A 27,803-nucleotide genomic window follows, 5' to 3' on the forward strand; every position below is an offset into this window, starting at 1 on the left:
AAATATTGACCCACTGTCTAGCCACATAAGTGTGAAAGATAATACAGCACTACCAGGTTGGATTTATCCAAAGAACGAAAGTTGGCTGAAGAATATAAATTCAACCCACACAAATTAATCCTATTAAGGAGGGAATTCTCTGACAGTCCAGTGGTTAGGACACCATCCTTGCATTGCAGGGGGCCTAGGTTTGATCCCTGGTCAGTGAACTAGACTCCCACAAGCTGTGCAGCCAAAAAAAAGACTATTAACATTATTTTAAAAATCAAAGAAACACATATGATCATCTCAGTGGATGCAGAAATAAGATTCTACTTACTTCTCTGTGTGTTTTATTTTGCAACAAAATGTAAAACTAAGCAAAGACAAACAAGGAAGCTTTTATGTCATCAATGTGTAAAGATTCCCAAAATATGTTGTGGGGCATAAAAAGCAAACCCCAAACATATGAATCTATATATTCACATATAAGTGAATAAAGAAACTCAAGAAAGTTAAACAACAAATTAGTTAAATAACAAATAGTAGAAACCTGTGAAAGGCAGAGAAAAAGTAGGAACCAGGTAGCTGAGTAACAGGGATGGGAAGGACACTTTTAACTGTGTAACTATTTATACTTCATCTGAACTCCATGAGTGTACTATCTTTTCAAAATACGAAACAACCAAATAAATACAATTTCTTAAAAGCATTATTCAGAAGCCTTATAGGAAAGTGTACCTTCTTTAGAAGAGGTTCCCATTCGCTTGTAACCTCACATGTTATTTTCATTCATCCTTAGCTACAGTAGCTCAGGAGTCAGGCTTTATTCCTGGACAGTTGAAGGTTTGGAAACTGGAATAACTAGTTATTACACAGATGAACATCTGCAGCTCTCTAAATGGGGTTAAGTTTGAGACTCTTAGTCCTAACTGCAGGGTCAAACTTTAAGTCTTTGCACAAACATTGACTAGCAATGGTGCCTGTGCATAGCATAATTAAACAGAAGACCCATGGTTAGCAACTCAAATTTATACACATAACTACAACAAGAAGGTATATAAATGTAATTCAGAAACTATATCTATGAACAAACCATTCCTGTATCCTTTCAAGGTTAAACTCTTGAAATCTGCTTGCCAATCCACCTGTGAAAAAACTCATTTATTGTACCCTGGTAGACCGTTCAACATTTATTCAACAAAATGTTGAGAATCTGCTATTTGACGTGTTCTCCTCTAGATACTGGGATTGTATCTCTGAACAAAATATGCAAAACTCTATCTTCATGGGGTCTGCATTGTAATGGGAAATACAGACCAATGAATAAGTAAAATGTGTACGAGTAGATGGTGGTAAGTATGAATGAAAAAATATATGTCTGAATGAAGAGATAATAGGGATGGCTTTTTTCTTTGTAATGTTTTGTAATTTTAAGCATGTTGAACAGGTAAGACTTCACTAATAAAGTGATATTTGAGCAGACCTGAAGGACATGAGGAAATGAGTTAGGCAAATGAGTATTTGCGAAAAGGTGTTTCTAGGCAAAAGAAACAACATGTGCAAAGGAATGAGGCAGGAGTATGCCTGACTTGTTTGAGGAAAAGCAAGGAACTAAAGGGGAGGGTAAGATAGGAAGGGAGAGCTCTTACAGGCCGCTAGAGGCACTTTGACTTTTTTACTGGACAAAAGGGAAACGTGAAGAGTTTCGAACACTTGAAGAATTTTGCACTACTTCTGTGTTTAGAATAGACAGGAAAGGGGCAAGGTTAATAGCAGGAGGCCAGTGATGGGTCTACTGCAAAAATTTAGGTGAGAGATTGATAAATTTTCTAGTATGATTGCAGTGGAAATAGTAAAAACTGGTTGGATTATGAACATATTTTGAAGGTGGAGCTGATGAGATGTAGGATCTGAGCAAAAGCAAAGATTCACAGATGCCACACAAATGGAGTAGTTTTTGGGTTATTTTTCCAGTTCAGTTCAGTTCAGTCACTCAGTTGTATCCGACTCTTTGCGATCCCATGGACTGCAGGCATGCCAGGCCTCCCTGTCCATCACCAACTCCCAGAGTTTACTCAAACTCATGTCCATTGAGTTGGTGATGCCATCCAACCATCTCATCCTCTGCCATCCCCTTCTCCCGCCTTCAATCTTTCCCAGCATCAGGGTCTTTTCAAATGAGTCAGCTCTTCACATCAGGTGGTCAAAGTATTGGAGTTTCAGCTTCAGCATCAGTCCTTCCAATGAATATTCAGGACTGATTTCCTTTAGGATGGACTGGTTGGATCTCCTTGCAGTCCAAGGGACTCTCAAGAGTCTTCTCCAACACCACAGTTCAAAAGCATCAATTCTTCAGCACTCAGCTTTCTTTAGAGTCCAACTCTCACATCCATACATGACTACTGGAAAAACCACAGCTTTGACTAGACAGACCTTTGTTGGCAAAGTAATGTCTCTGCTTTTTAATATGCTGTCTTGGTTGGTCATAACTTTTCTTTCTTTCTTTTTTTTATTTTTTGCAGAAATAATGTTTAGTCACATATCTGGGTCCCTTGAGGCCCAGATAACTTCTTCCAAGGAGCAAGAGCTTTTTAATTTTGTGGTTGCAGTCACCATCTGCAGTGATTTTGGAGCCCCCAAAATAAAGTCTGTCACTGTTTCCATTGCTTTCTCATCTATTTCTTTTCTTTCTTTTTTTTACTGAAATGTGAAAGACTGGTGAAGAGAAAGTTTGGGGGGAGGATTAGGAATTCAGCTTTTGGCAATGTTAAGTATAAAATACTTGTCAAGAAGGCAGCTGGATATGCGAATTTGGAGTTTGAAGGAGCAGTCCAAGATGGAAAGACTTTTGCAAATAAGTGGTATTTAAAAACTAAGCCCTGGGCATGCTAATGGAAAACTCATACAAGAGATAGTTATAATGCAACATGTAATAAGCACCATTGATGGGACTGAAATAATCTCAGGAATTCTGGGTATATTTCAGGAGTTTCTAAACCAGTCTTGAGTCAGCAAAAAGTTCCAGAAGATAGTGGGTAATGTCTGAACTGAGATCCAAAGGACAAGTAGGGAATGGCAAATGGGAAAGGGAGAAGGAATTCCAGAGGAAATGCAACTTTCTCGTTCAAAAGCAAGAGGACATGAAACAAGAATTCCCCTGCCTCCTTCCACTTCAACTCCTCTGTCACAGTCACCCTTCTGTCAGAAGAGGGACTTCAGACATTTGGAGGGAAGTTAAATTGGAGAAATTTAACATTTGAATTCAGTGGGCAATATTTTTGTGGCTTCTAGTTACTTCTGTGTGAAATTCTTAATCAGCGTCTAGCACTGTAATTTCTGGAAGGTACCGCTCAGAGGCAGCCTCAAATAATAGGAGCCTTTGTGCGCAGGGACTTAAAAAAGCCCTATTCCCTGAGATCAGCTTCAGAAACAAATATCCTGTTTTAAAACATAGGAACTACTTGTCCCTGTCAAAATAGATCCAAACATTATCCAATCAGAAATGGAATTCCCAAAAACCTGGCTCCCTTGCAGGCAAAGAAAAATCTCTTGTGATTTTTGATAGGTTCTTCTCAAGTGAGAGTTTCCTTATGGCTTTGCTCCATTGGCCCCTCCTTGGTTCTCTCTACAATTCCTCCTGTGAGCCCAGACAAACTTATAAAGAAGTGGGTCAGAGACTGAATATTTGGCAGAACAGGAAAGAGCGGACTTGGTGGAACCACCTGGTTCTCAAGAGGACAGAAAAGAGTCCAAGAAAAGGGAAGAGTTAGGGGAAGGAAGGAAAAAGACATGGGAAAAAATAAAAGAAATCATTCTTATGTTTGAAAAACCATTTGTGGTAGTGCAGTTGAATATTACTTTGCCAACAAAGGTCTGTACAGTCAAAGCTCTGTTGTATTTTTTAAATCAGTGGCTTATTTTCTTAATATATATAGGATTATGACTTGTTATCAAAGCTGTGGTTTTTCCGGTAGTCATGTGAGGATGTGAGAGCTGTGGACCATAAAGAAGGCTGGGTGCTGAAGAATTGATGCTTTCGAATTGTGGTGCTACAGAAGAGTCTTGAGAGTCCCTTGGACTTCAAAGAGATTAAATCAGTCAATCTTAAAGGAAATCAACCCTGAATATTCATTGGAAAGACTGTTGCTGAAGCTGAAGGTGAAGCTTCAATACTTTGGCCACATGATGCGAAGAGCTGATTTATTCGAAAAGACCTTGACGCCGGGCAAAACTGGAAGCAAAAGAAGGGGGCAGCAAAGAATAAGACAGCATCAGCAACTCAACGGACAGGAATTTGAGCAAGCTCTGGGAAATAGTGGAGCAGAGAGGAGCCTGGTGTTCTGCAGTCCATGGTGTCACAAGTGTCCGACACGACTTAGCGACTGAACAATAACAACAAATTGAATATCAATGAGGGCACATGCATTTATAAGTAGAGTGGAGCCTCTGAAGCTTGTTGGACAAGCCAGAGATCAGTGTATTGGAACCAACCTTAGCTGCAAGTTTTCTAGCAACTCCATTGTTAGACTATATTCAAACAGTTGAACTAAATCTACTTCCAAATCTTACTTATTTTACCTTTCCTAAGGTATTTACTTTTCTAAAATTCATCTCTCTGAGAATCAGTCTACCATAGAAGTGTGGCACTTAAGTCCCACGTTCTCACCTTCCATGGAAAATTTTCAGCCTTCTGCTTGATAAGTTAAGACAATTCTGATAAATTAAGACATTTGACTGTAACACACTGCCTTGGGGTGCTCTCTGATTCCCATCATGGGAACAACTGGAAAAACTGAATCCTTCAAACTGTTATTGTTGTTGCTTTTTTTTTTAATGTGGCCCGTTTTAAAAGTCTTTATTGTATTTGTTACAGTATTGCTTCCATTTTATGCTTTGGTTTTTTGGTGGTAAGATATATGGAATCTTAGCTCCTGGAATCTGTGCCTCCTGCATTGGAAGGCAAAGTCTTAACCACTGGACCTCCAGGGAAGTCCCAATATGATTTTGTATACAACTTCATGGAGGAGGGAGGATGATAAATTCCACATTCACTTCTATTACCTCCTCCATTAAAGGGTTTTTCAAACTATTATCTGTTTATTATGCCTTGGTTATGTGCAAGCAGATGCAGATTAGCACAATCCACAAGAAGTATTTTTAATATTCAAAGAAAATAACATCAAATTTCAATATTTATACCTGTATTTGGTACAGAGAAGCATGATAGGAAGATCAAGAAAAGACTAAATGCAAAATATGGTTGTATTGGGATAAAGTTCTGTGAGAGATACCGAATAGAAATAATAAACGGAAGGAAATAGGAGATTTCTTTCTCTCTCAATAGATGCTGTGCATGTGCTGTCACTTAAGTCCTGTCCAACTCTTTGTGATCCTATGGACTGTAGCCTGCTAGGCTCCTCTGTCCATGGGATTTTTCCAAACAAGAATACTGGAGTCGGTTGCCAGACCCTTCTTTAGGAGATCTTCTCTACCCAGGGATCGAACCCATGTCTCTTTACATCTCCTGCATAGGCAGGCGGGTTCTTTACCCCTAGTGCCAATAGATGTTGGTAGGTGTTAAGTTATTATAGTTTTAAAATTCCTTTGATACAAGTCATTATATCCTTCAGCAAAAATAGAAATTTATGAATAAAAATGTTAAATGTCCACTGGAAAAAATGTGAGGGGGAATGTCAAATTTGTCAAAATTATCCTGTGTCTGTGTGTGTGTGCGAGTTCGGTCATGCCCAACTTTTTGTGACACTGTGAACTGTAGCCCTCCAGGTTTTTGAGAATATTGGAATGGGTTGCCTCCAAGAAAATTGGAATGAGTTGCCATTTCCTTTCCTTAGGGGATTAAGAATGCCCCCCAAAGTCATTGAAGTGTACAAGGGAAACAAAGTAAGCTAAGCAGCCTTAGAGCCTGGGTAGCTCAGCTGGTAGAGCATCAGACTTTTAATCTGAGGGTCCAGGGTTCAAGTCCCTGTCCAGGCGGGAAGTTTAAGTACTTTCTTGTGCTAGAGCATGCTGATGTTTTATCCCAAGGAAAATTTGGCTTAAACTTTGACCACTTTCACCTGCGTAGAGTGAGGAAACACCAAGAAGTCAGTTACCTTCAACCTTAATCAGTAGCTGAGATTTGATATTGTCTTTTAAGCAGAAGGAGATCTTAGCAGTTCTTCCTGAGGAACACAATATAAAATGGCTAAGTGAAGTGAAGCCACTCGTGTCTGACTCTTTGCGACCTCATGGACTGTAACCTTCCAGATTCCTCTGTCCATGGGATTCTCCAGGCAAGAGTACTGGAATGGGTTGCCACTTCCTTCTCCAATAAAATGCTTACTACAGCCCATGAAATATAAGAACGCTATCCCTTTAGACTAGGGTGTATTAGAAAAGGAACTGGAAAGTATATTTGTTGAGTAAAGTATTCACTGGGTCAGGACTTCTAGATTCTCAGTTATTCTCTCTCATAATTGAGCTACTTAGTAGATGGGAAAGCCCTGCACTAAGCCATGGTAATGTCACATTCTAATGATAAACATAAATGGTAGGAAGTTATTTCACAAATACTGCCATATAATCTTTAGGTGAAGTGCTCACCCTACCCCAAAATATTGACATATTTTACCATCCATTTCTGCAATTTTGTCCAATTGTGTGTTGATACAATTTCTTACTCAGTGGATTGTATTTTTCTTTAGAAATATACATTTCTTCCCTCCATCTCTGTGGAAGGATTGTACTTCCCATTTGAAGATTATATGATGGTTTACATAGAAAATCTTAAGGAGCTAAAAGCAAACAAAAATCCTCCTAGAACTAATAAGTATGTTTAGCAAAGTCACAGAATACAAGATCAAAATAGAAAAATCAATTGTATTTCTATATACTAGCAAGAAAAAATGGACACCCAAATTAAAATACAGTGTTTTGTTTATTTTTTTTTTAAGTAAAGAAGTACTTAGAAAAAAAAAGAAGCACTTAGATAAGAATCTACCCAAACATGTGAACATGTGCCTGCTGGGAACAGCAAAACTACAAAATTCTGATGAAAACAAAGACTTAAATAAATGGAGAGAGATTCTGTGTTCATTGATCATAAAACTCAACATAGCAAAGATGTCAACTCTCCTGAAATTGATGTACAGGTTTAATATAACTTAACATAATTCCTATCAAAATCCAGGAAAGATTTTTTTTGTAGCTATAGACATGACTATTCTAAAATTTATGTGGAAAATCAAATGAGTTAGAATAACTAGAATGATTCTGAAAAACAGGAATAAAGTGGAAGAAATCATTCTTATGATTTCAAGACTTATTGTATAGCTACAGTAATAAAGAGTGTACATTAATTGGAAGAGGGATAGATAGAAACATATAGAGAATACAGAAAGCACCACATACAACTACATCTAAATTGTTTTTTTTTACAAAAATGCAAGAGCAACTCAGTAGAGGAAGAAAAGTCTTACTCTTTTCTCATGATTGTGGGAGAGCAATTGGATACCCATTTAATCCAAATTAAAAGATGCTTGCTCCTTGGAAGAAAAACTATGATAAACCTAGATGGCATATTAAAAAGCAGAGATGTAACTTTGCCAACAAAGATCTGTCTTGTCAAAGCTATGGTTTTTCTGGCAGTCATGTATGGATATGAGAGCTGGACCACAAAGAAGACTAAATGCCAAAGAACTGATGCTTTCTAACTGTGGTGCTGGAGAAGACTCTTGAGAGTCCCTTGGACAGCAAGGAGATCAAACCAGTCAATCCTAAAGGAAATCAACCCTGAATATTCATTGGAAGGACTGATGCTGAAGCTGAAGCTCCAATACTTTGGCCACCTGATGTGAAGAGCCAACTCACTGGAAAAGACCCTGATGCTGGGAAAGATTGAGGGCAGGAGGAGAAGGGAATGACAGGATGAGATGGTTGGATGGCATCATCAACTCAATGGACATGAGTTTGAGCAAACTCCCAGAGACAGTGAAGGACAGGGAAGCCTGGTGTGCTGCAGTCCATGGGGTCACAAAGAGTCGGATACAAATGAGTGACGGAACAAGAATTGGATATCTATAGGCAAAAGAAGCAAACCTCAGCTTACATCTCATATTTTATTTTAAAATTAGCTGAAAATGCTTTATAGATTTAAAATAAAACATAAAACCGTAAAATTTTTGGAAAAAAAATGTGAGAATATTTGGGGGACCTGGTGCTTGATGGAGAGACAGTAAGCATAACACCAAACACACAGTCCACAAAAGACAAACTTGACTAACTGGATTTCATCAAAATGAAAAACTTACAGTCTGCAATAGACTGCTGAGAAAATTAACAAAGAGTTATAGACTGGGAGAAAATATTTGCAAATAACATATCTGACAAAGACATATCTAGAATACACAAAGATGTCTCAAAACTCCTTTTTAAAACAACAAGCAATCCACTTAGAAAATGGGCAAAAAACATGAAGGGACATTTTACCAAAGAGGATATACAAATGGCCAATAAACACATGAAAAGATGTTCAATATCACTAGTCATTTAGGAAATATAAATAAAGACCATGATGAGATATCCCTACACACGTATTATAAGAGATAAAATAACAAATGGTAACAACTGCTAAAGGTTGGCAAGAATGCAGAGAAACTGGATTTGTCATACATTGCATATGGGAATGTAGAATGGTAAAGCCACTCTGAAAAACAGTTTGTCAGTTTCTTAAAGAACTAAACAACACACCATACAACTCAGCAATTCCACTCCTAGGCATTTATCCCGGAACAATGAAAACTTATATCCATACAAAACTGTGTACATTATATTTATAGAAGCTTAATTTGTAATAGCTCAAAACCTGAAAACAACCAAAATGTTCCTTAATAGGTGAATAAGTTAAAAACTGGTATATCCATAGTATTATGGAACACTATTCAACAGTTAAAAAAAAACAAAGAATGAACTATTGATACACGAAACCTCAATACATTAACTCTGCAACTTCATGAGAATTTATAAGTATTTATAATAATTTCATGTGAATTTGTAATTATTATTTCATTGGAATAATGTATTTATTGTATAACATACACACTTTCTCTTCTTCATGGACTTGGCCATGTGGCTTGCGGGGAGCCAGCCTGACTGCTCAGGCTCCTTCTTGGCTCTGAGAGAGATCAAGAGGTCCCTCTCTGTCCCGCCACCCCTGATTTATTAAAGCACAGGTTGGCCTTTCTCACCTCCCTCAAGGAAATTGCTGTAGCGATCTTTCACCTGTTGCTGATAAACTCGTCATGATTGAAGCCTGTTTTCTATCTAGTTAATGTTCTATTGATCTTAATCATGTTGGGCGCTAGGGTGATGCTTTACTGTCCTTAAGTGGAGGAATTTAAAACATCTGTGCCTGTAGCTCTGCACATATGCAAACCTTTGATCTATTAGCAACTCCTGTTAGCATATATATAGGTGTGGTATTCTTCAATAAAGTTGGCAGAGTCGGACGCAAGCTGACTCTGTCCCTCTCAACCCCATCTTTCTAAGTCTGTCTAAGTCTGTCTAAGTCTGTCTGAGTCTTATATTTCTCAGGTACTCTGGTAATTGCGTTCTCGACCAGTTCGTTTGCCGGCAGGCTCCGGCAGTGGCTTAGTTTGACTAATGAAATGAGAGTGGAAATGTCCAGTCTAATAATATATCAGAGTAGCCTTCAGCTTACAGTACTAAAGATAAAAGGCTTTTTACCTCTAGATGGGCCCCTCTCTAGCGTCGTCATAAAGGCAGCTGCAAACAAGAGCTGTGTTCAGGAACTTTCCAAAGGTTCTGCTCTCTAACACGGCAAAAAGAAGGACCTATCTTTAAAAAAAAGAATGAAAGAAAAAAATCATTTTTTTTTTTAAGTCGAAACGACCCCAAACGAGATGAAATCGAAATTGTGACCCCCGTGTGATAATTTGAGCAACAAATTGAGTTAACTTCATTGCAGGCGCACTGTCCTTGTGAAAATCTTGCCCCCTTGCAAGCGAATAAAGCATCTTTTATTCAAAGGATTGTCTGTGAGATTTTTGACAAACAACACAGGAGATGGTTAACACGATTCCTGTCTGATGGCACCAGAGTTGGCTACACGATTTTCGAGATTCTCCCGGAGAAGGGTCCATCCCAAGTTTTGCTCGGCGGGCCCTTCCTCTGCTCTTTGTGAGCGGCTAGCGGCTCCAGGTTAAGAACCCGCCTACCGATGCAAAAGACTCAAGAGATGTGGATTCGATCCCTGGGTCGGGAAGATTCCCTGGAGAAGGAAATGGCAACCCATTCCAGTATTCTTGCCTGGGAAGTCCCATGAACAGAGGAGCCTGGTGGGCTACAGTCCGTGGGGTCGCAAAGAGTTGAACATGGCTGAGCTCGCGTGCGTGCATACATACATAGAGGCTTCGCGAAGGGGGAAAGGTGCTGGGGAGGGGGTACATTGATAAGCTTGGTCACTCTTCGGCAGATTGGGAAACTGCAGATCTGGAAGTGATAATCCGAGGTCATCTGATTATGGAAGAGCGGATCTTCTATGTGTATGTAATTTCCATTACAATGAAAGGAAATTTACCTATTTATATATATATCTCACAAACGGTGATATAATCATTGAAAGGAAAAACAGTGATGATGTTTAAGAAGTGAGCAGAGTGGCGCAGCGGAAGCGTGCTGGGCCCATAACCCAGAGGTCGATGGATCGAAACCATCCTCTGCTAAGGGGGCTTTTTTACATCTGATTGCTTTCGCTAAGGGTCGGACGCGACTGAACTGAACCGATTTTCGCTAAACTTTATTCCAGCCAGGATACAAGAATAGAAACCAAGTCAATTTCTACATCGTCCATGTTTAATCAATAAAAATTCATGAGTTTGATAGTCCTTTAGTTTGGGTTGTTTCCCGCCTTACTTTAAAATCCCACGATTCTCCCACTAGGCAATTCCAAAACTCTTCTTATCTGAAGTGGCACACTACTCCGAATTGTAAAATTCCTTCCACCCCTGGTGTCCAGCAGAAAAACAATTGGAAATATCCTTTCTGTCGAGGTGGTCTTATATGTTGTATGTGACCTCATGGAGAAAGAAGTGATAAATTTCATATTTGCTTCTGTTACATCTTCCAGTAAAGAGGTTTTTCGACTTATCTACTTAAGATGTTTTGATTGATTGCATTCTATTAGTAAATGCAAATATAAATTAACTCCCAAATTTACTTTTAACAGATTTGTGGTATCACTAAATATTAAAATTTCAGATTTCAATGTTCATACTTGTTTGGTACAGACTACTATAGTAGGGTTAAAGACTTTAAGCATAAACATACATTATATTGGCAGAAGATTCTATAAAAATGCAAGTTTAAGGAGAAAGAGATCGATGAAATGGGAAGTGTCTAGATCCATTTTTGGACGGTGTGGGTTTTGAAGGGAACCCTCTCTCCGAGTTCCTTAACTTAACCTTGAAATAATCTTTCTTCAAAGAGTTGTCTTCAATCCATGCCAATTACATTATTAGGAATTGTTCTAGAAATCTTAAAACGTTGTTTTGTAATTTCTCAGAATGTTAGTCCCCTAGTTCACCCTGACTTAGTCTGAATATTGAGCCTCAAATTAAATCTCCCACTCCTTTGCTCCCCCTCCAAAAGCCTCGACCGCACTGGGCTAGGTGAGGATCGCGAATGAAGAGATAGTCTGGGTGGCTGAACTAGCGACTAAGCCGGGTGCCTGCGGAGGCGCTCAGGTTGGCGGTTGGCAGACAGGTAATCCCTCTGGCTCAGTCCGAAGCCTCGAGCCCCCTCCAGACTGCTGCAGCGCCAGTAAAGCAGTACGAACAATCGGAGGGTAAGCCGGATTCAGTCTCCGGGAGGCTGCGTCTGGAGTTTGTCATCCAGGAGGCAATGACTGACCCCCTACTGGCTGCAGGAACGAAAAGGCAAAGGAAAGAAGTGCGGGAATCCTCACCCAGCAAATCCCACTTGAGTTGCTTCCGGCCGCTGGCGCCAAGAATGCAGTCTGGGCTGCACAGGTCCTCGCGTCCGAGTCTCCAGTCCTGCGCTCCCGCGAGCTCCCCCAGCCCGACTCACCCTGCGGGGCTCGGACTGCACTCATTACTCCGACTCCAGGGAACAGGAGGGCGCATGGATCCGGCCCGCCGTCCGCAGCCAGGCCCCTTCCCGCCGGCCGCTGCGGGAATCTGGAGACTCCGCGCCTGCCCAGCTCTAGCAGCGCGCTTTCTCTCCAATCCCTCTCCGCCTGCCGCGCGCTGCAACCTGGAGAGGAGAGAACAGAGGCCCGAGCGTCCAGCCTCTGCCTCAAAATAGCCGAGCAGCCCACCCCGACCGCCGACATCCTGCGTGTCCTGTTTTCACAGGCTGCTGACTTTCGGATGCCGGACCTGGAGGATGTGAGGCGCCCCGAGCCCCTGCTCTTTCCTCGTGCCGGGAAGCCAACCGTCATCCGAACACTGCGCACTTCGACCGCGGCTGGGTCGTCGGAAACCTCGGAAGCGGAAACCCTAAATCCAAGTCACCGACTCCGCTTCATTGATCCGCATGGGCAGTTACCGGGGCAAGCTGGGACTTTCGCCATCATCCCCAGCAGAAGGGCGCACAGACTTGTCGGAGAGGCCAATGAACCGCCGGCCAACTCAGTCCCTTCATCAAGTCTACCGGATTCAGCACGTCCATCGTGCCCACCCTGCCCCTCGACACAGACCTGCGAGGAGGCCGCCGGACTGGGTTCCTTCCAACCCCACCGTGTGGATGGTCAATGAGGCTTGGAGGCGCTTTCCCATGAAGAGATGCCGGAATTCCATCATGGGGCCTCTTCCCTCAGACTGGTGGGAAGGTTACTTCCAGCGGAGTATCTGGTCTCTGCGGCACCCCAGGGCAATATGGAGCCCGGTGACCATCAAGATCGCTCCTCCTGAGCGGACAGTGCCCCCCTCCGCTTCCCCAGCAGAGGTAATCAACTCTGCAGGGTCCTCGCCTTCTGAGAGGCTCCCAGACCCTTGTGCAAAGGAAACTGTGCTGCGGGCCCTCAAAGAGTGCAGGAAGGGGAAAGTGAGGTTGGAAGAACCACTGTTTCATGAGATCTTTGACTGTAAGAGAAGTATTCCAGAGACCAGACCGTCTGCATTTAAACCTCTGGTGAGAGAGGGAGTCCTCAGTTCTTTTGTGCCCAGGCCTGGGCCTCTGAAGAGAAGCCTCAACCCTTGGAGCTCAGATCACAGCTTGAATAAGAGGCCCAGTTGTTCCTCCATGGACTCCTTGACCAGCACACACACAGGCAACTCCCTTGACTCCAAAAGAAATGCTATCACAAGCTCTTACAGCTCTTCTCGAGATTTCTCAGAATCTTGGAAGAAAAGTATTCCCAGTGAATCACTCCAGATACCAGAGTGGCCAGTAAAAAAGAAAGAAAAAGGTCATCAGTCTCACTCTCCATTCCCACTGGTATCAGACGAGTCCCCAGAAACAGCTGGCAGCTCTGGACAGCAAAAGCAGATTCCACTGCTTCCATCTAGCCCTGAAAACCTGCTGTCTCTCATTCCACCTCCCCAGCTTGGTCATCCAGTCCCTGAAGACCTGGCCTTAGGGAAGAAAGCTGGACTCCAATCGAGCAACAAAGCCAGAGAGAATACAACTGAGATCACCACAGACTCTGTCCCTGAGACTAGGTCTGTTATTCAGCCTTCCCTGTCTCTCACCCTGCCTTCTGCAGGCACAGCTCCAACCCAGGGCACTGATCCTCAGTTGGAAAGATTAAATAAGTTACAGAAGTCTCCAGGTCCACCGGCCTTCCCACAACCCACTGAAGAGGTAATCAATGCAGCCCACTCACCTCTGACAACAGCAAGCCTGCCATGCCCACTTGGGTACTCACAGTCAGAGCCACTTTCAGGCATCTCTTCGGACTCAAAACCCCCAGCTACTTTCATCCATCTGACCCCTGTTTCTCCCACATCATCAGTCACTGGCACCACACGGCTACCTTCGACTTCTCAGGCTGCTGCACACCTAGACTCATCTGCTGTTATCCCTACAGCCCCCGCTACGCCAAGTACTTCGCTTAGACTGATGAGCAGCCCAGCTCCCCATGCTCCTGCATCTTCTGCTGTTGCAGAAGATGTGCCTCCTGTTGCAGCTTCTGCTGACCGCATGTCAAAACCCATTTTGGGGCTCCCACCCAATAGTGAGACTGGGACCTCCTTATACTCTAGAATTTCAGCCACAGCTGCTCCATCTTCAGCTCCGGGTACCTTAACTCCCACTTTCAGGCCTATCTTTGGCAGTGTAAGACTACTTAAAACTATGCCCATGATAGCTCCTTTTCCTTTCAAGCAGGCCTCTCCTCCACCTACCCCTGCTTCTACCCACCTCTTCCATGGCCTGGTCAAGGACACCTCTGTAGTCATGTCCACCACACGAGCCAGCACATCCAAAGACTCTTTTAAGCCACCTTTGGATTTTGGTGTAGTGAATGTTACCAGTACCATGGGCAACACTTACTCCATCCCTTCCACTTGCCACACTTTCCTTCTTGGGGCTGCCTGTGCCTTCAAGGCCAGTTTCTCCCCAGCTGCAGGCTGCATTTTGCCACCAAGCCAACGTCCTACCATTCCTACTGTACACACAGTCACTATCTTCAGCCAGGTCATTCCCAGTGCTGTCCAAATATCCCCTACCAGGAGCACTGCCAATTTTAGAGCTAGTTCTCTGTCCACTTTAGCCCTAGGAAACCCCAATCAGCCTGCATTGTCATCCAGGATCTCCAGTTCAACCTCAGCATTCACAATTCCCTTGGGGTCAGGCCCAAGGTCACCCTTCCCACTATCCCTGGGAGCAACTCCCCAGCCTGCATTTGGGATAGCATATGGGCAGAAGCAAGGAGCCCCCCAACCAGCCCTTGGCCCAAGCTTCAGTAGCTCTCTCATTTTTGGAAACTCAACAGTGGCATCCTCAACCCCAGCACAAACTCTCACTCAACCATCCTTCAACAGTCCCACTCAGTCAGCCTTTGGAGGTTTGGCACCATCAGCCTCCACCTTTCGTATCCCTACCAACCTCCGGCCAGATGTTAACAACACTCCAATGGCTATTCCCTTTGGTCAGGCTAATACAAATGGTTTTGGAGTTGTTACCCCAACCCACCGGACTGGGGCTTGTGGCTCAGTGTTTGGTAGCACAGCCCCAAGACCTTTTGACTTTGGGGGATTAGTAACCCCTATGGACTGTGGGGAGACTGGGGTCAATGTGACTGCTCCAGACATGAGTTCCAACTCCAGAGCATTCAGCACTGTAGCAGTGCCTAGTGGGACAGCTAGCACCATCACACCCTTGGGTAAAGGCTGGGGCCCCAAAAACCAGGGCCTGACCAGCCAGGGCACACCTTTTGCTTTGGGGAGGGCCAACATTTCTGCAAGAAAAGCTGTGTTTAGGGGCCCTTCCATGGATCCCTTTGCTCAGAGTGCTCCTGTCCTTGGACCAGTTAAGGTAGGCAGCAGTTTTGGCTTTGGGATGCATTCTTCACCTCCCCAGGGCTCTGTTGGAAAAGGATCTTTCAGATCGCCAGCCCCATCATTTTCCATTGGCACAAAATCAAAAACCTCAAGGAATAGGGAGCAAGGGCATTCTCGAAGGCATCATTCCCATAAGAAATAACCTGTGTTCCTTGCCATTCATACTGTGATGTGGACCTCAGCGTAGTGAATTGCCTCAGCATCTTCTAAGTCTCTACAGCAAAAATACCTGAGATCTAAGGTGAGAGTTTTGCACATTCACCTTGTGGTCCTAATCTACATTCTAGAAGACGATGAAAGACTAAAGTATCACTGATAATAGCAGAATGGAACTGAGTGGAACTAAATCTTTGGAACTGAACAGAGCCTTGCCTTCCCCTCCCTGCCCATTCCTTTCTGTGTCAAGGATGAGCTCAATCAAGACACTGCCTCCTGCTTTTTTTCTGGGAACAGACATGACAGGGAGGCAACAAGTACAACCCTCTTGCTACTCTGGGTGGAGGAATAGATTCTTTCTAAATCTCAGCCGTCTTTTATTTGGCCCAAAGAAGTGGTTCCTTTATCTGATTCCCCAGGGCGACCGAGTCCTCATTTCTCTCACCTTTGTTAATCAATTGGTTTTTGGAGAAGCTTTTATTTTTTTAATTTTTATATATTTTTGGAGAAGCTTTTAGTGCAGTTTGACCTTGAATCCAACTTTTCCTTGAGCATCAGTGGTTAACCCATGAGAGTACCCACAGGAGGGTTGGAGAGAAAAAGACACAGTGGTGCAATCTTGCTTCTGCTCTTTACACCATAGGTCATAATTCCTCCAGTATAAGCCAGAAATGCTCAGTTAGGGAACCAAAGCTTACACTTCATTTTTTCTTTTAATTTGTTTAATACCTTATATAGTCACCCTTTACATTCACATCTCTCCTAACTGGGGTAGGTAGGGCAGTAAAACTCTTGGACCTGAGAAAAAAAGAGAAAAAGTACATAACCAATGGGAGGTCTATGAATAAGCCTCAATATATTCCTTAGCACTTATCATCCTAATGAAAAAAAGGCAAGAATGACTCCCTGAGTACATCTATCTCCTGCTTTATGGATACCTTGAAAGAGACGTAATTGGAAAAATAATTTTAAATTGGTTGATACAATAAAAGTAAATTGCTGAAATGAGTTTATGGTATAGGAATTGCTATCCAACTCATGTCTATTCTGAGGCAGAGAGATACTAAGAAACTTGCCCAATCTCAACCAGTTAGTAAAGGTTAGATTTGGGATTTAAACCCTCTTGCCTTCAAAGTCTGTGCTCATTTATCCCTCTCTACAGCAAATCACCAAAGTTAGAACTCTAACCCAGGTATAAATGACTCTAAATATTCATGCCATTTCACCTTTTAAAGACATTCCACAATCCAAGATTTCTGTCTTATAGAGCGGGGAGGGATAAGAGGAAAAGTATGAGACCTTTTCTACTCTTTACATGATAATTTAACATTTATATAGTGATGGCTATATGTCCTGTACTATTCTTTGCACCAGATATTCAGAGGAGATGGAAACTCCTGCTTTGGAGATAATAGTTTAGCAGGTTGATTGGTCAGTGAGCCAGTGATTTCAAAACAAGTGACAAAGGCTAGGGGAATGTAAGCAGAAGACAGAAGTTCATCTTACCAAAGAAGTCTTTGAACTCGATTTCTGTTTTAAGGTGTGTGTTCTGGGAATAAACTGGGGAAGGGTATCACAGACCAAAGACAAAATACCTGCACAGGATCATCCAGAAAACAGAGCAGATGTGTTGGGATAACTGTTCAAGGAGTCTGACAAACTTCGGGAGAAGCAGGGGCAGATCATAGATATGCTATAAACCATGTCCAGCGGTATGGATAGGGTTCCAATACAGTGGAGAATCCTGGAAAGATTTTAAGTTAGGAAAAGCACAAGTTTGGGTTTATATTGCTCTAGTTGCCTTGTGAGGAAGGAATCAAATGGGGACAGAATGGAGGCTGGAAATGTGTAGTAGACTGTGGAGACACCAACAAACAAGACAGGTACACCTTCTATCCAGGTAATTGCCTGATTAACAATCACAATCAGAATAGTTTGAGCCAGGCCCCAAAGAAGTACAGTTCACTGAGGCCAAATTTTTTTTCTCTTTTTCTTTCGTAACTCCGAGATGGGGGAAGAGTGAAATAGGAACAATGTGAAGATTTTAAAAATTAATGGTAGTTTTTGGTTGTTTCGGGTTTTTGTGTTCGTTATTCTCCCTGCATTCCCAGCCTCCTGCCCCCAAGATTTGAAGAAACCATTTCGTTTCAGTTTTATTTAATTGGATGAAGAGGAACAAGGCAAATATCAGGTGGCCGGTTAGCTCAGTTGGTTAGAGCGTGGTGCTAATAATGCCACGGTCGTGGGTTCAATCCCCGTACGGGCCAACTGGAATGACATGGTGTTTTTGCTACATTCACACACAGGTGAAAATTCTGGTCTCTTATCCACTGGGGTATCACAATTACTTTCTGAGAGATAAAGCTGGTTGAAATCCTTCATTTCCCCAAAGGTAGAAGTCCTGTAAAGAATCCGCCTGCAATGCAGAAGACCCGGGTTCCATCCCTGGATCGGGAAGATCCCCTGAAGAAGGGAATGGCAACCCACTCCAGTGTTTTTTCCAGGACAGTCCCAAGGACAGAGGAGCCTGGTGGGCTACAGTCCATGGGTCGTAAAGAGTCAGACACGATTGAGCGACTAAGCGCAGCACATTGAACCCCATCTACAGGGCGAAAGGATAGCAGTGAGTGACCAGCAAGGAAAGTAGAGCAGCTTTGGGCATGTTTTTCCACTGGATAACTGATTCTGCAAAGAAACTGAACTTCTTGTACTATATTCATCTATTAAATAAACTATGAAACCGTTGACGCTTTCTACACTTCCACACTTAGGTTTTAACTAGTTCAGCAAAGGATGAAACAAGGTTTTAAAAATGACAGGTGAAAAAAATGTATTAATATTAATACAGCAGTAAAGAAAAGTGAAAGTTGGACAGTAGCCCGCCAGGCTCCTCTATCGAATTATCCGGGTAGAGTGGGAAGCCATTCCCTTCTCCAGGGTGTCTTCCCCACCCAGAGATCAGAGATCGAACCACAGCTTCCCACATTGCATTGCAGTCAGATCTTTACCATCTGAACCACCAGGTAAAAACAGCTTCTTTAATCATCTCTTCAGCAAAGAGTCAAAGGTCCGTCTAGTCAAAGCTATGGTTTTTCCAGTAGTCATGTTTGGGTATGAGAGTTGGACTACAAAGAAAGCTGAGCACCGATGAACTGATGCTTTTGAACTGTGGTGCTGGAGAAGACTCTTGAGAGCTCCTTGGACTGAAAGGAGATCCAACCAGTCAATCCTAAAGGAGATCAAGCCTGAATATTCATTGGAAGGACTGATACTGAAGCTGAAACTCCAATACTTTGGCCACCTGATGTGAAGAACTGACTCATTGGAAAAGACCCCTGATGCTGGGAAAGATTGAAGGCAGGAGGAGAAGTGGATGACAGAGGATGAGATGTTTGGATGGCATCACCGACTCGATGGACATGAGTTTGAGCAAGCTCTGGGAGTTGATGAAGGACAGGGAAGCCTGGCGTGCTGCAGTCAATGGGGTCGCAAAGAGTTGGGCACGACTGAGCGACTGAACTGAACTGAACTGAACTGTCTCTTTATAAGAGGAAAACAGCTGTCAATGGCCAAACCTGGAGCACTTAGAACTACAAATAATATGGTTTGGGATTATAATCCAAAGTGCAGTGTAAAATACATATTCATAAATCCATACTGATATAAATAAATGATTGAAAAATAAGTCAGTGAATATAGCAGAAGGGATACTTTTCCTTTAAGAAAAAATCCAACCTAAGTAAGTAAATAATCCCCTGACCCACCCAAGACCCATCCATGGAGCTTAATTCCCTCCCTTCTGGAATATGGGACATGCTCAGTGACTAGCTTCTAAATAGTCCAGTGTTAGTGTTAGTTGCTCAGTTGTGTCCAACTGTTTGGGACCCCACGGAGTGTAGCCCGCCAGGCTCCTCTGCCCAAGAGATCCTCCAGGCAAGAATACTGGAGTGGGTTGCCGTTTCCTTCTCCTAGTCCAGTACGAAGTAGGAAAGCGTAGGCACTTCAAAAGGGAGAAAAATGGCAAATGCTACTTTAAAAGTGATCAAAGTTGACATCACCAATGGTAAGCCATGCTCCTGTCATGTAACATCTGATATAAAGTGATGAGACAAGTACTTTATCTCTTTGTTCTCTCCCAAAAACCTATAACCTCAAGCTGTCACATGAAAACTATCAGACAAACCTAGACTGGAAGATAGTCAAGTATCCACACCAAGAAACAGTCACAGACCAGGGGAGGCTGAATACAATGTAGGATCTTGGCAGGGGTGGGGGGTGGGGAGGAGTGGGGGGGGTGGGGGGGTGGGGGATGGGGGGTGGGGGAGTAGGGAGTGGAGTAGAAAGGACATTATGTAAGAACAGGTGTGATATAGACAAAGTCAAGAGTTTAGTTATTAGTAATATATCAACATTGGTTTCTTAGTTTTAACAAAGGTACCAAGGTAATGTAAGAAGCTAATATTAAAGGAAACTGGGTAATGGGTATAAGGAAATTCTGTTGTCTTTGGAACTTTTCGAAAATCACTTCAAAATAAAGATTTAATTTTCAAAATTCTCATAGAAAGCATGTCTTTTTGCCACCACTTAAATCAGCATCAACACAAATGCCTGGTTGAGAGTAGGTCTATGATAGGTAGTTGTTAAAAGTTGAAGGAATGATGTCTTCTTTTGGTGAGGGATATGCAGAGATGATTACATGGTGATATGTGCAAGATGGTATATTCTTGTCCTGCAGAATATTCTCCCAGAGTCCCATTCCCATACTGAAATGCAAACCAGACCAATAACATTCATCTTCAACCTATAAAAGACATCTGAAATGGAGCTATATGGTTTATGTTGAACTTGAAGCTCAGTGGGTTTCTCTCACAAAGTTTCAAACCACACCTGAAATGTTTTCTTTCCCAGCTTGACCCTAAAATATTTCCATTTGTGTCAATAAACATCTTAACCACTTCTCTTTGTTACATCTTGCCTGGCAAAACTGAGGTCATCTATCACACAGTGGTCCCTCTATAAAATCCAAGTTTTTCAGACAGAACAATGGCCAGTGCAATGTTTTCTTGTGGAGCCTTCACAGAGCTCATGCTTTTTTCAGGGAATATTAATCACTCCTTCTTTTTTGAACTTGAATAATTCAGATTACATTAATGCTGGGTGGGTTTTTCCCTTTTATTTTTACTATTTTAACAAAGCTTTTAAAAGGATGGAAAGCAAAGCGCTGTGAGTGAAAATATTCTACAAGAGAAATATTCAAAATTATTAGATTGGGGTGGGATTGCAACCAAGGAAACTAGAGTGCCATTTTATTATACTTGAACACCTAAGGTGGGGATGATGTTTCCGTGGTGTGGTGCTTGGCATATTCGCTTAACACGTGAAAGGTCCCCAGGTCAAAACCGGCGGGGGGGGGGGGGGGTAGACAGCTCACTTTTCTGGTTTTTGTCACCTTACTGGCAAGTACAAAACTTTCCTTTGTAGTCTACTGCCTTCATGAAGGTTCACGACCTCAAAACAAAGATTTTCCAATGTATGCTCACAACTACAGCCTTTTAAAGTACTTACTGCATTTTAACATTTCTTTAGCTTCCTCTGACTCCAACTCCAACAAATTCACATGTGTGAATTTTATCTGGAGTATCTCCTTCCAGCCTGTGGCTAGTGCTTTTCTCTCTTAGTGGACTTCTGAGGAAAAAGGGGTTCAGTTTTTGTAAGGTACAGTGTAGCTTAGTCCTGTCTAACATATAGTTGCTCATCTCAAAGGCATGAAAGTATTTTGCTACATTTTCTTCAACAGGCTTTATTGTTTTCACTTTCACTCTTGGCCTATTGGTAATGACTTGAAATGCAAGCAACTGGCCTGGAAGCAATGGAGGTATGCCTACCATAATTTCAAATGAATTATTGAATGAATGCAATCAAACAAGAAGCTAAAACCAACAAAAGAAAAGCAAAGGGGATGTTTCCACATGTCTTCCATCTCTGGCATTTCTTTTCCTACCCAGAAATATTTTCAAAAACCTTCAATATAAAATTTGTGTGTGGAGAAGGTGGAAAGGCATGCAGGTGGAGCTGGAAGCAATGAATCAGAAGTTTCCTGTTCCCAGAAACTACATGGAGATCTTGTGTCTGGTGGAGATCATTGTTTAACCTCACAGTCCTTTCCTTTTTCTCCTAGTTCCCCCTTGTCGGAGTTTGTACTCCCATCAGAACTCTCGGGGAATTATTCTGCAGTCTGCCTGTATCAAAGTCTATCTGCTTTGCAATCTTTGGATATTTTGGCCTTAATCTATGATGTTACCATTTGAGAGTTCGCAATGAATGCTCCAGCAGTTACTGGAAACCACTGTTGTTGTTTGTATAATCCACACAACCAGTCTTAATTCTTTTTTGCATCCTGGAATATTTACCGCACATGATGGTCAATAAATATTTGTGAATGGATCAATGACACTCAATTTATTTTTTCTACTATTGTGAAAGTCAATAGAATGGAGTTGGACACCAAAGATGCTGATGGTTGCAGGAACTCTAGAACCAGAAAGCAAAACTTTTATTCCTACTGTGTCTCCCCTGCACCCTCTGCTGACAAGAAAATAAATATTTAAAAGACCTGGGTCCCTTTTCAAAAAGCAGTCTAAAAGGCAGAATTTGGAGCTGAGAAGTGCATTAAAAAAATTTTTCCTCCTGTGTGTCTTCTTCACTACTCACACAGAACACTTTACTTCAGACACATCTGGCCAGTAAATATGTGGGAGTATCCCACCACCACCAGCACCAAGTAATTCTGCAACACTAGCTGAGTGTCCTACAGTTTAACTCAATGTGGACTTTATTTTTCTAGAGATAGCACCAGATCCCACGCGTTACAAGATTAGTCCCTTTAGACCACTCCCATTTCAGATGCCAATGGAACATAGTAGGTCCTTTTGTCATCCAACACATAAGTAGATGGTACATTTCGATAGATTGTTGTAAACAAAAGTCAAATAAATATGCTAAATTCAAACACAGACACACAGTAAGAGACATAAGATGTCTTCAACAGACTAATAGACTCTATAGAAATTGAGATCAAATTGCCAACATCCGCTGGATCATTGAAAAAGCAAGAGAGTTCCAGAAAAACATCTATTTCTGCTTTATTGACTATGCCAAAGCCTTTGACTGTGTGGATCACAATAAACTGTGGAAAATTCTGAAAGAGATGGGAATACCAGACCACCTGACCTGCCTCTTGAGAAATCTGTATGCAGGTCAGGAAGCAACAGTTAGAACTGGACATGGAACAACAGAATGGTTCCAAATAGGAAAAGGAGTATATCAAGGCTGTATATTGTCACTCTACTTATTTAGCTTATATGCAGAGTACATCATGAGAAACGCTGGGCTGGAGGAAGCACAAGCTGGAATCAAGATTGCAGGGAGAAATATCAATAACCTCAGATATGCAGATGACACCACCCTTATGGCAGAAAGTGAAGAACTAAAGAGCCTCTTGATGAAGGTGAAAGAAGAGAGTGAAAAAATTGGCTTAAAGCTCAACATTCAGAAAACTAAGATCATGGCATCTGGTCCCATCACTTCATGGCAAATAGATGGGGAAACAGTGGAAACAGTGGCTGACTTTATTTTTCTGGGCTCCAAAATCACTGCAGATGGTGATTGCAGCCATGAAATTAAAAAATGCTTACCCCTTGGAAGGAAAGTTATGACCAACCTAGACAGCATATTATAAAGCAGAGACATTACTTTGTCAACAAAGGTCTGTCTAGTCAAGCCTATGGTTTTTCCAGTGGTCGTGTATGGATGTGAGAGTTGGACTATAAAGAAAGCTGAGCGCAGAAGAATTGATGCTTTTGAACTGTGGTGTTGGAGAAGACTCTTGAGAGTCCCTTGGACTGCAAGGAGGTCCAACCAGTCCATCCTAAAGGAGATCAGTCCTGGGTGTTCACTGGAAGGACTGATGTTGAAGCTGAAATTCCAATACTTTGGCCACCTGATGCAAAGAGCTGACTCACTGGAAAAGACCCTGGTGCTGGGAAAGATTGAGGGCAGGAGGAGAAGGGGACGACAGAGGATGAGATGGTTGGATGGCATCACCAACTCAATGGACATGGGTTTGGGTGGACTCTGGGAGTTGGTGATGGACAGGGAGGCCTGGCATGCTGTGGTTCATGGGGTTGCAAAGAGTCGGACACTACTGAGTGACTGAACTGAACTGAACTGATAGAAACTGAAAAAAGAAATGATAAACTTGAAGGAAGGCCTAGAAACTACCCAAGTTGAAACATCAAGGGAAAAAAAAGAGCACTTAAGAGTTATTGATTAATATATTTGTAATCAGAATCTCAGAAGACCAAAAGAAATAGAGAAAAGAGCAGAAAAAACATTGGGAGAGTTAATGACTAAGTGTTTTCCCAATATAATGAAATACAGGTATTTCTCACTTTTCAAAAGTTCACTTTGCTGCCACTTCATTTTAAGGAAAGACGTGTATTAGTACCTGTTTTGCAGGGAGCGATTGTAGAGGCTGAGCTCATCAGAAACAGCGAAGATGGAACTGCCAAGCTCCTCCCCTAGGAACTACAACTCAGCATCTCAATGTCAAGGCACCACAGCTTTAAACTGTGTCTATAAGCATCTGTGCTTTATTTCCACTTATTTCGTGCATCTGTATGCAAGAAGGGTGCTAAGGTAATCACTTCTTCACACCAGTTCAACTTGTGAAATATTTCATAAGATCATTTCCACTCTGTTTTTGGACGGCATCACCAACTCGATGGACATGAGTTTGAGCAAGCTCCGGGAGTTGGTGAAGGACAGGGAAGCCTGGCGTGCTGCAGTCCATGGGGTCGCAAAGAGTCGGACACGACTGTGCAGCTGAACTGAACTGAACTACTTTCTGACAGTGGAGGAAACCTGTACACCAAACTTCAGCTCCAAGGCCAGAGAATTCCAAGCTATATCTAGCCAGCTAGCTATGTATCCAAAACAGCAGACTTTTCATCAGATTAGGTTTGCCAGGAGATAATGGGATAACATTTGAAAGTGATGAGAGGCTAATTTTGTAAAATCTGTAAACCCAGAATTCTCTACCAACCAAGCAAAAAACATTTTCCAGAACTGAATAAGAAATAAAAGTCTTTCCTGACAAACAAAAACTGGAGTATGTTTCTATCAGACCTGCAAAATAGAAAATGTTATAAGCTGGGCTCAGGAAAAGGAAATACAAAGTAATGAATATCCACAGAAATGGGTACAATAGAGGTACATATAAGGAATATTTTTCCCAATTTTAATCACTCTAAAAATGACTGGCTGCATTAAGCAGAAGTAGTAGTGACATAGTGTACAGCTATAGCATACATGAAAGCAAAATCTGTGGCAGCAGTGACACGCAATATAGGAGGAAGTATATTATTGCAAGCTTCTTACATGGTACAGTAAGTAGCATAATATAATTTGAAGGTAGATTTTGATTAGGTGTAGCTGTATATAGAAAACCCTAGGGAAACCACTAATGATTTGTTAAGACATACAAATGATAAGGCAATGCTCTAGATATGATCAAATCATGTAAAATGCTCACATATTCCAAAGACAGGAAGAAAGAGATAAAAGAAAGGAACAAAGGGGAAAAAACACATAGAAAACAACTAATAAGATAGTGGATTTTTAAAATACAAGTATATCATTTACATCATATCTAAATTAGCTAAATTCACCCATTATAGACCGAGCCCGTCAGATTGGATAAAAAGAGTTCAGAGTCAACTGTATGCTGGACTATTGTCCAGTTTTGCACAAAAACTGTCATTTCCAGGTAAGATACATGCTAAAGTAACTTGATCCCTGGGTGAGAAAGATACCCTGGAAAAGGAAATGGCAACCCACTCCAGAATTCTTGCCTGGGAAATTCAATGGACAGAGGAGCCTGGCAGGCTACAGTCCATGCGGTTGCAAAAGCCGTGGGACATGATTTAGCAACAAAAGCAGTTCTACCGGGAGTGGGGTTCGAACCCACGCAGACACATGTCCATTGGATCTTAAGTCCAACGCCTTAACCACTCGGCCATCCCGGTGGTGGGCCTCAAAATCTACATATTCTATATTACAGGCTTATAATTAATTAGACTTGCTTGTCCCTGGAAGACTATCAATAATTCTACAGGAGATTAGAGACCAAGTTTAAAAAAGAAAAATCCTTTTAATGTTTCTTGGAAAAAGCCAATGAAACACAGTAAGTCTAGTTAATATCCATCACCACATATGTTACAAATTTTTTTCTTGTGATGAAACCTTTTAGGATCTATTCTTTTAAGGACTTCCAAATATTCAATACAATATTGTTATTAGTAACTATACTACCAGAGTGTACCTTAGATCTATAACTTATTTTTTTTATGATTAGAAATGTGTATCTTTTGACCCCTTTCATTTCTTTAGTACCTGTAGCTTCCCTGATAGCTCAGTTGGTGAGGAATCTGCCCGTAATGTGGGAGACCTGGGTTTGATCCCTGGTTGGGAAGATCCCCTGGAGAAGGAAAAGGCTAACCACTCCAGTATTCTGGCCTGGATAATTTCATAGAATCACAAAGAGTCAGACATGACTGAGCAACTTTCACTATCATCTATTTCCTAACTCTGGCAAACATTTTTATTATATGTTACTTGTATATTTAAACAAACAAATAATGTTTGCTTTATGCCAAAGTAAAATGTTGAGAACACATACTAATCACAAACTTAGGAAAAGACAGTTCTGTAGCAGTGGTAACAAGTAGCCACCAGACCTGAATTTAAAACAAATGATCTATCCATGATAATTGTTTTGTGAACATTTGCACAACCAATCACTGTCAAACCCTGCTTTCTGAAATGAGCCAGCCAGGGATGCACTCACTTCAGTAAACACCCCTTTGAGTGCCAACCAAACAACAAGAGTCTCTGCAGAAGAACCATGCTTCCACAGAATATGTCAACCCACTGACCCTCTGAAAATCTACCCTAAGCCCCCTCTCAGAAAATACCAGCCACCAGCTCTTTCAAAGGGATGGTGCCTTACCATCACTGCTCCCTCCTTAAATGAACATAGGCTTTGGATTTCAAGCAGGGAGTGGTGAAAATGCCCCTATGCCAAATATGAAAAGCTGAAATTTCACTTTTTGCTGGGACTGTGTTTGCTGGGGGGCAGGGGTGGAGGGGAAGGAAGGTAGTGTCACTGCTGAAGAACAAATGAAGTCAACATTCATTCCCAATATGATGTCTGCGAGGTTATCTCCAATTTCTTAGATGACTGCAACAAAATTATTCAGTGAGTAAGTAACAAAAGGCTTGCACTGGCCCATATGGGGACTGAACCCACATCCTTGGTGTTATAACCACCATGCTCTAATCAACTAAGCTGACTAGCCAACTGGCAAAGAAACCTTTTCACACAAAGGTAATACAAAGATTCAGATTGCTGTACCTGCTTAAAACTAAATAATACATCAACAAATTAGACAACAGAGAAAATAGATTCTCAGAAACATACAGTCTACCAGGACTGACTATTGATGAAAGAGAAAATCTGAAGAGTCCTATTACTAGGAAGGAGATTGATCAGTAATCAGAAATCTCTCAACTAGCAAATGTGTAGGACCAGATGGCTCCACTAGTGAATTCCACCAAACATTTACAGCCTGAGCTACCCGGGAAGTCTCTTGAATTCCACCAAACATTTAAAGAAGAATTAAGACCCATCCTTCTCAGACTCATCCAAAAAGTCGGAGAGAGAGAATTCTTCCAAACACATTTGACCAGGCAAGCATTTTCCTGATACCTAACAAAGAAAACAATGTCACTTCACATATTGAGGGATGGGGAATTCAGGTAAGAAACAAAAAGCTCATCTTTCAACCTCATCTGTAGCCCAGGCTGTGGCCCAGACCAACGCCTATTATGGTGGCCAGGCCCCAGGGGCCACCCAAGTGCTGTTTGTTAATGGTGAGTGTGCCATCAGAACTTGACTCCCTAGTGTCTATCTGGCTGGGGCTCAACACAACCTCCTCTCCTTTCTTTCCAGGGGATGCAGACCCCTGGCATGTGCTAAGTGTAACACAGCCTTCGGGACCCTCT

The 27,803-nt window shown here is 42.0% G+C and overlaps 1 protein-coding gene and 4 non-coding genes across 5 annotated transcripts; 4 read left to right on the forward strand and 1 right to left on the reverse strand.

Moving 5' to 3' along the window:
• The first annotated feature begins 5,903 nt into the window (after nucleotides 1–5,903).
• TRNAK-UUU (transfer RNA lysine (anticodon UUU)) lies at nucleotides 5,904–5,976 on the forward strand. The gene has a single exon. It is a non-coding gene; the product is annotated as a tRNA-Lys (tRNA).
• A 4,676-nt stretch (nucleotides 5,977–10,652) lies between these two features.
• Nucleotides 10,653–10,724, forward strand: TRNAM-CAU (transfer RNA methionine (anticodon CAU)). Its single transcript has one exon. It is a non-coding gene; the product is annotated as a tRNA-Met (tRNA).
• A 1,553-nt stretch (nucleotides 10,725–12,277) lies between these two features.
• On the forward strand, nucleotides 12,278–17,968 carry POM121L2 (POM121 transmembrane nucleoporin like 2). The gene has a single exon (XM_020902922.2). The coding sequence runs from the start codon at nucleotides 12,556–12,558 to the stop codon at nucleotides 15,664–15,666; it is 3,111 nt and encodes a 1,036-aa protein (XP_020758581.2). The 5' UTR covers nucleotides 12,278–12,555; the 3' UTR covers nucleotides 15,667–17,968.
• On the forward strand, nucleotides 17,874–17,947 carry TRNAI-AAU (transfer RNA isoleucine (anticodon AAU)). The gene has a single exon. It is a non-coding gene; the product is annotated as a tRNA-Ile (tRNA).
• A 7,714-nt stretch (nucleotides 17,969–25,682) lies between the features above and the next one.
• TRNAL-UAA (transfer RNA leucine (anticodon UAA)) lies at nucleotides 25,683–25,765 on the reverse strand. Its single transcript has one exon. It is a non-coding gene; the product is annotated as a tRNA-Leu (tRNA).
• Between the last annotated feature and the right edge of the window lie 2,038 nt (nucleotides 25,766–27,803).

Source organism: Odocoileus virginianus, unplaced genomic scaffold (assembly GCF_023699985.2).
Source record: "Odocoileus virginianus isolate 20LAN1187 ecotype Illinois unplaced genomic scaffold, Ovbor_1.2 Unplaced_Scaffold_29, whole genome shotgun sequence".
NCBI lineage: Eukaryota > Metazoa > Chordata > Mammalia > Artiodactyla > Cervidae > Odocoileus > Odocoileus virginianus.

What these genes read in the sequence shown, in the direction of transcription:
- POM121L2 (XM_020902922.2), top strand. Translation starts at nt 12,556, where the DNA reads ATGGGCAGTTACCGGGGCAAGCTGGGACTTTCGCCATCATCCCCAGCA.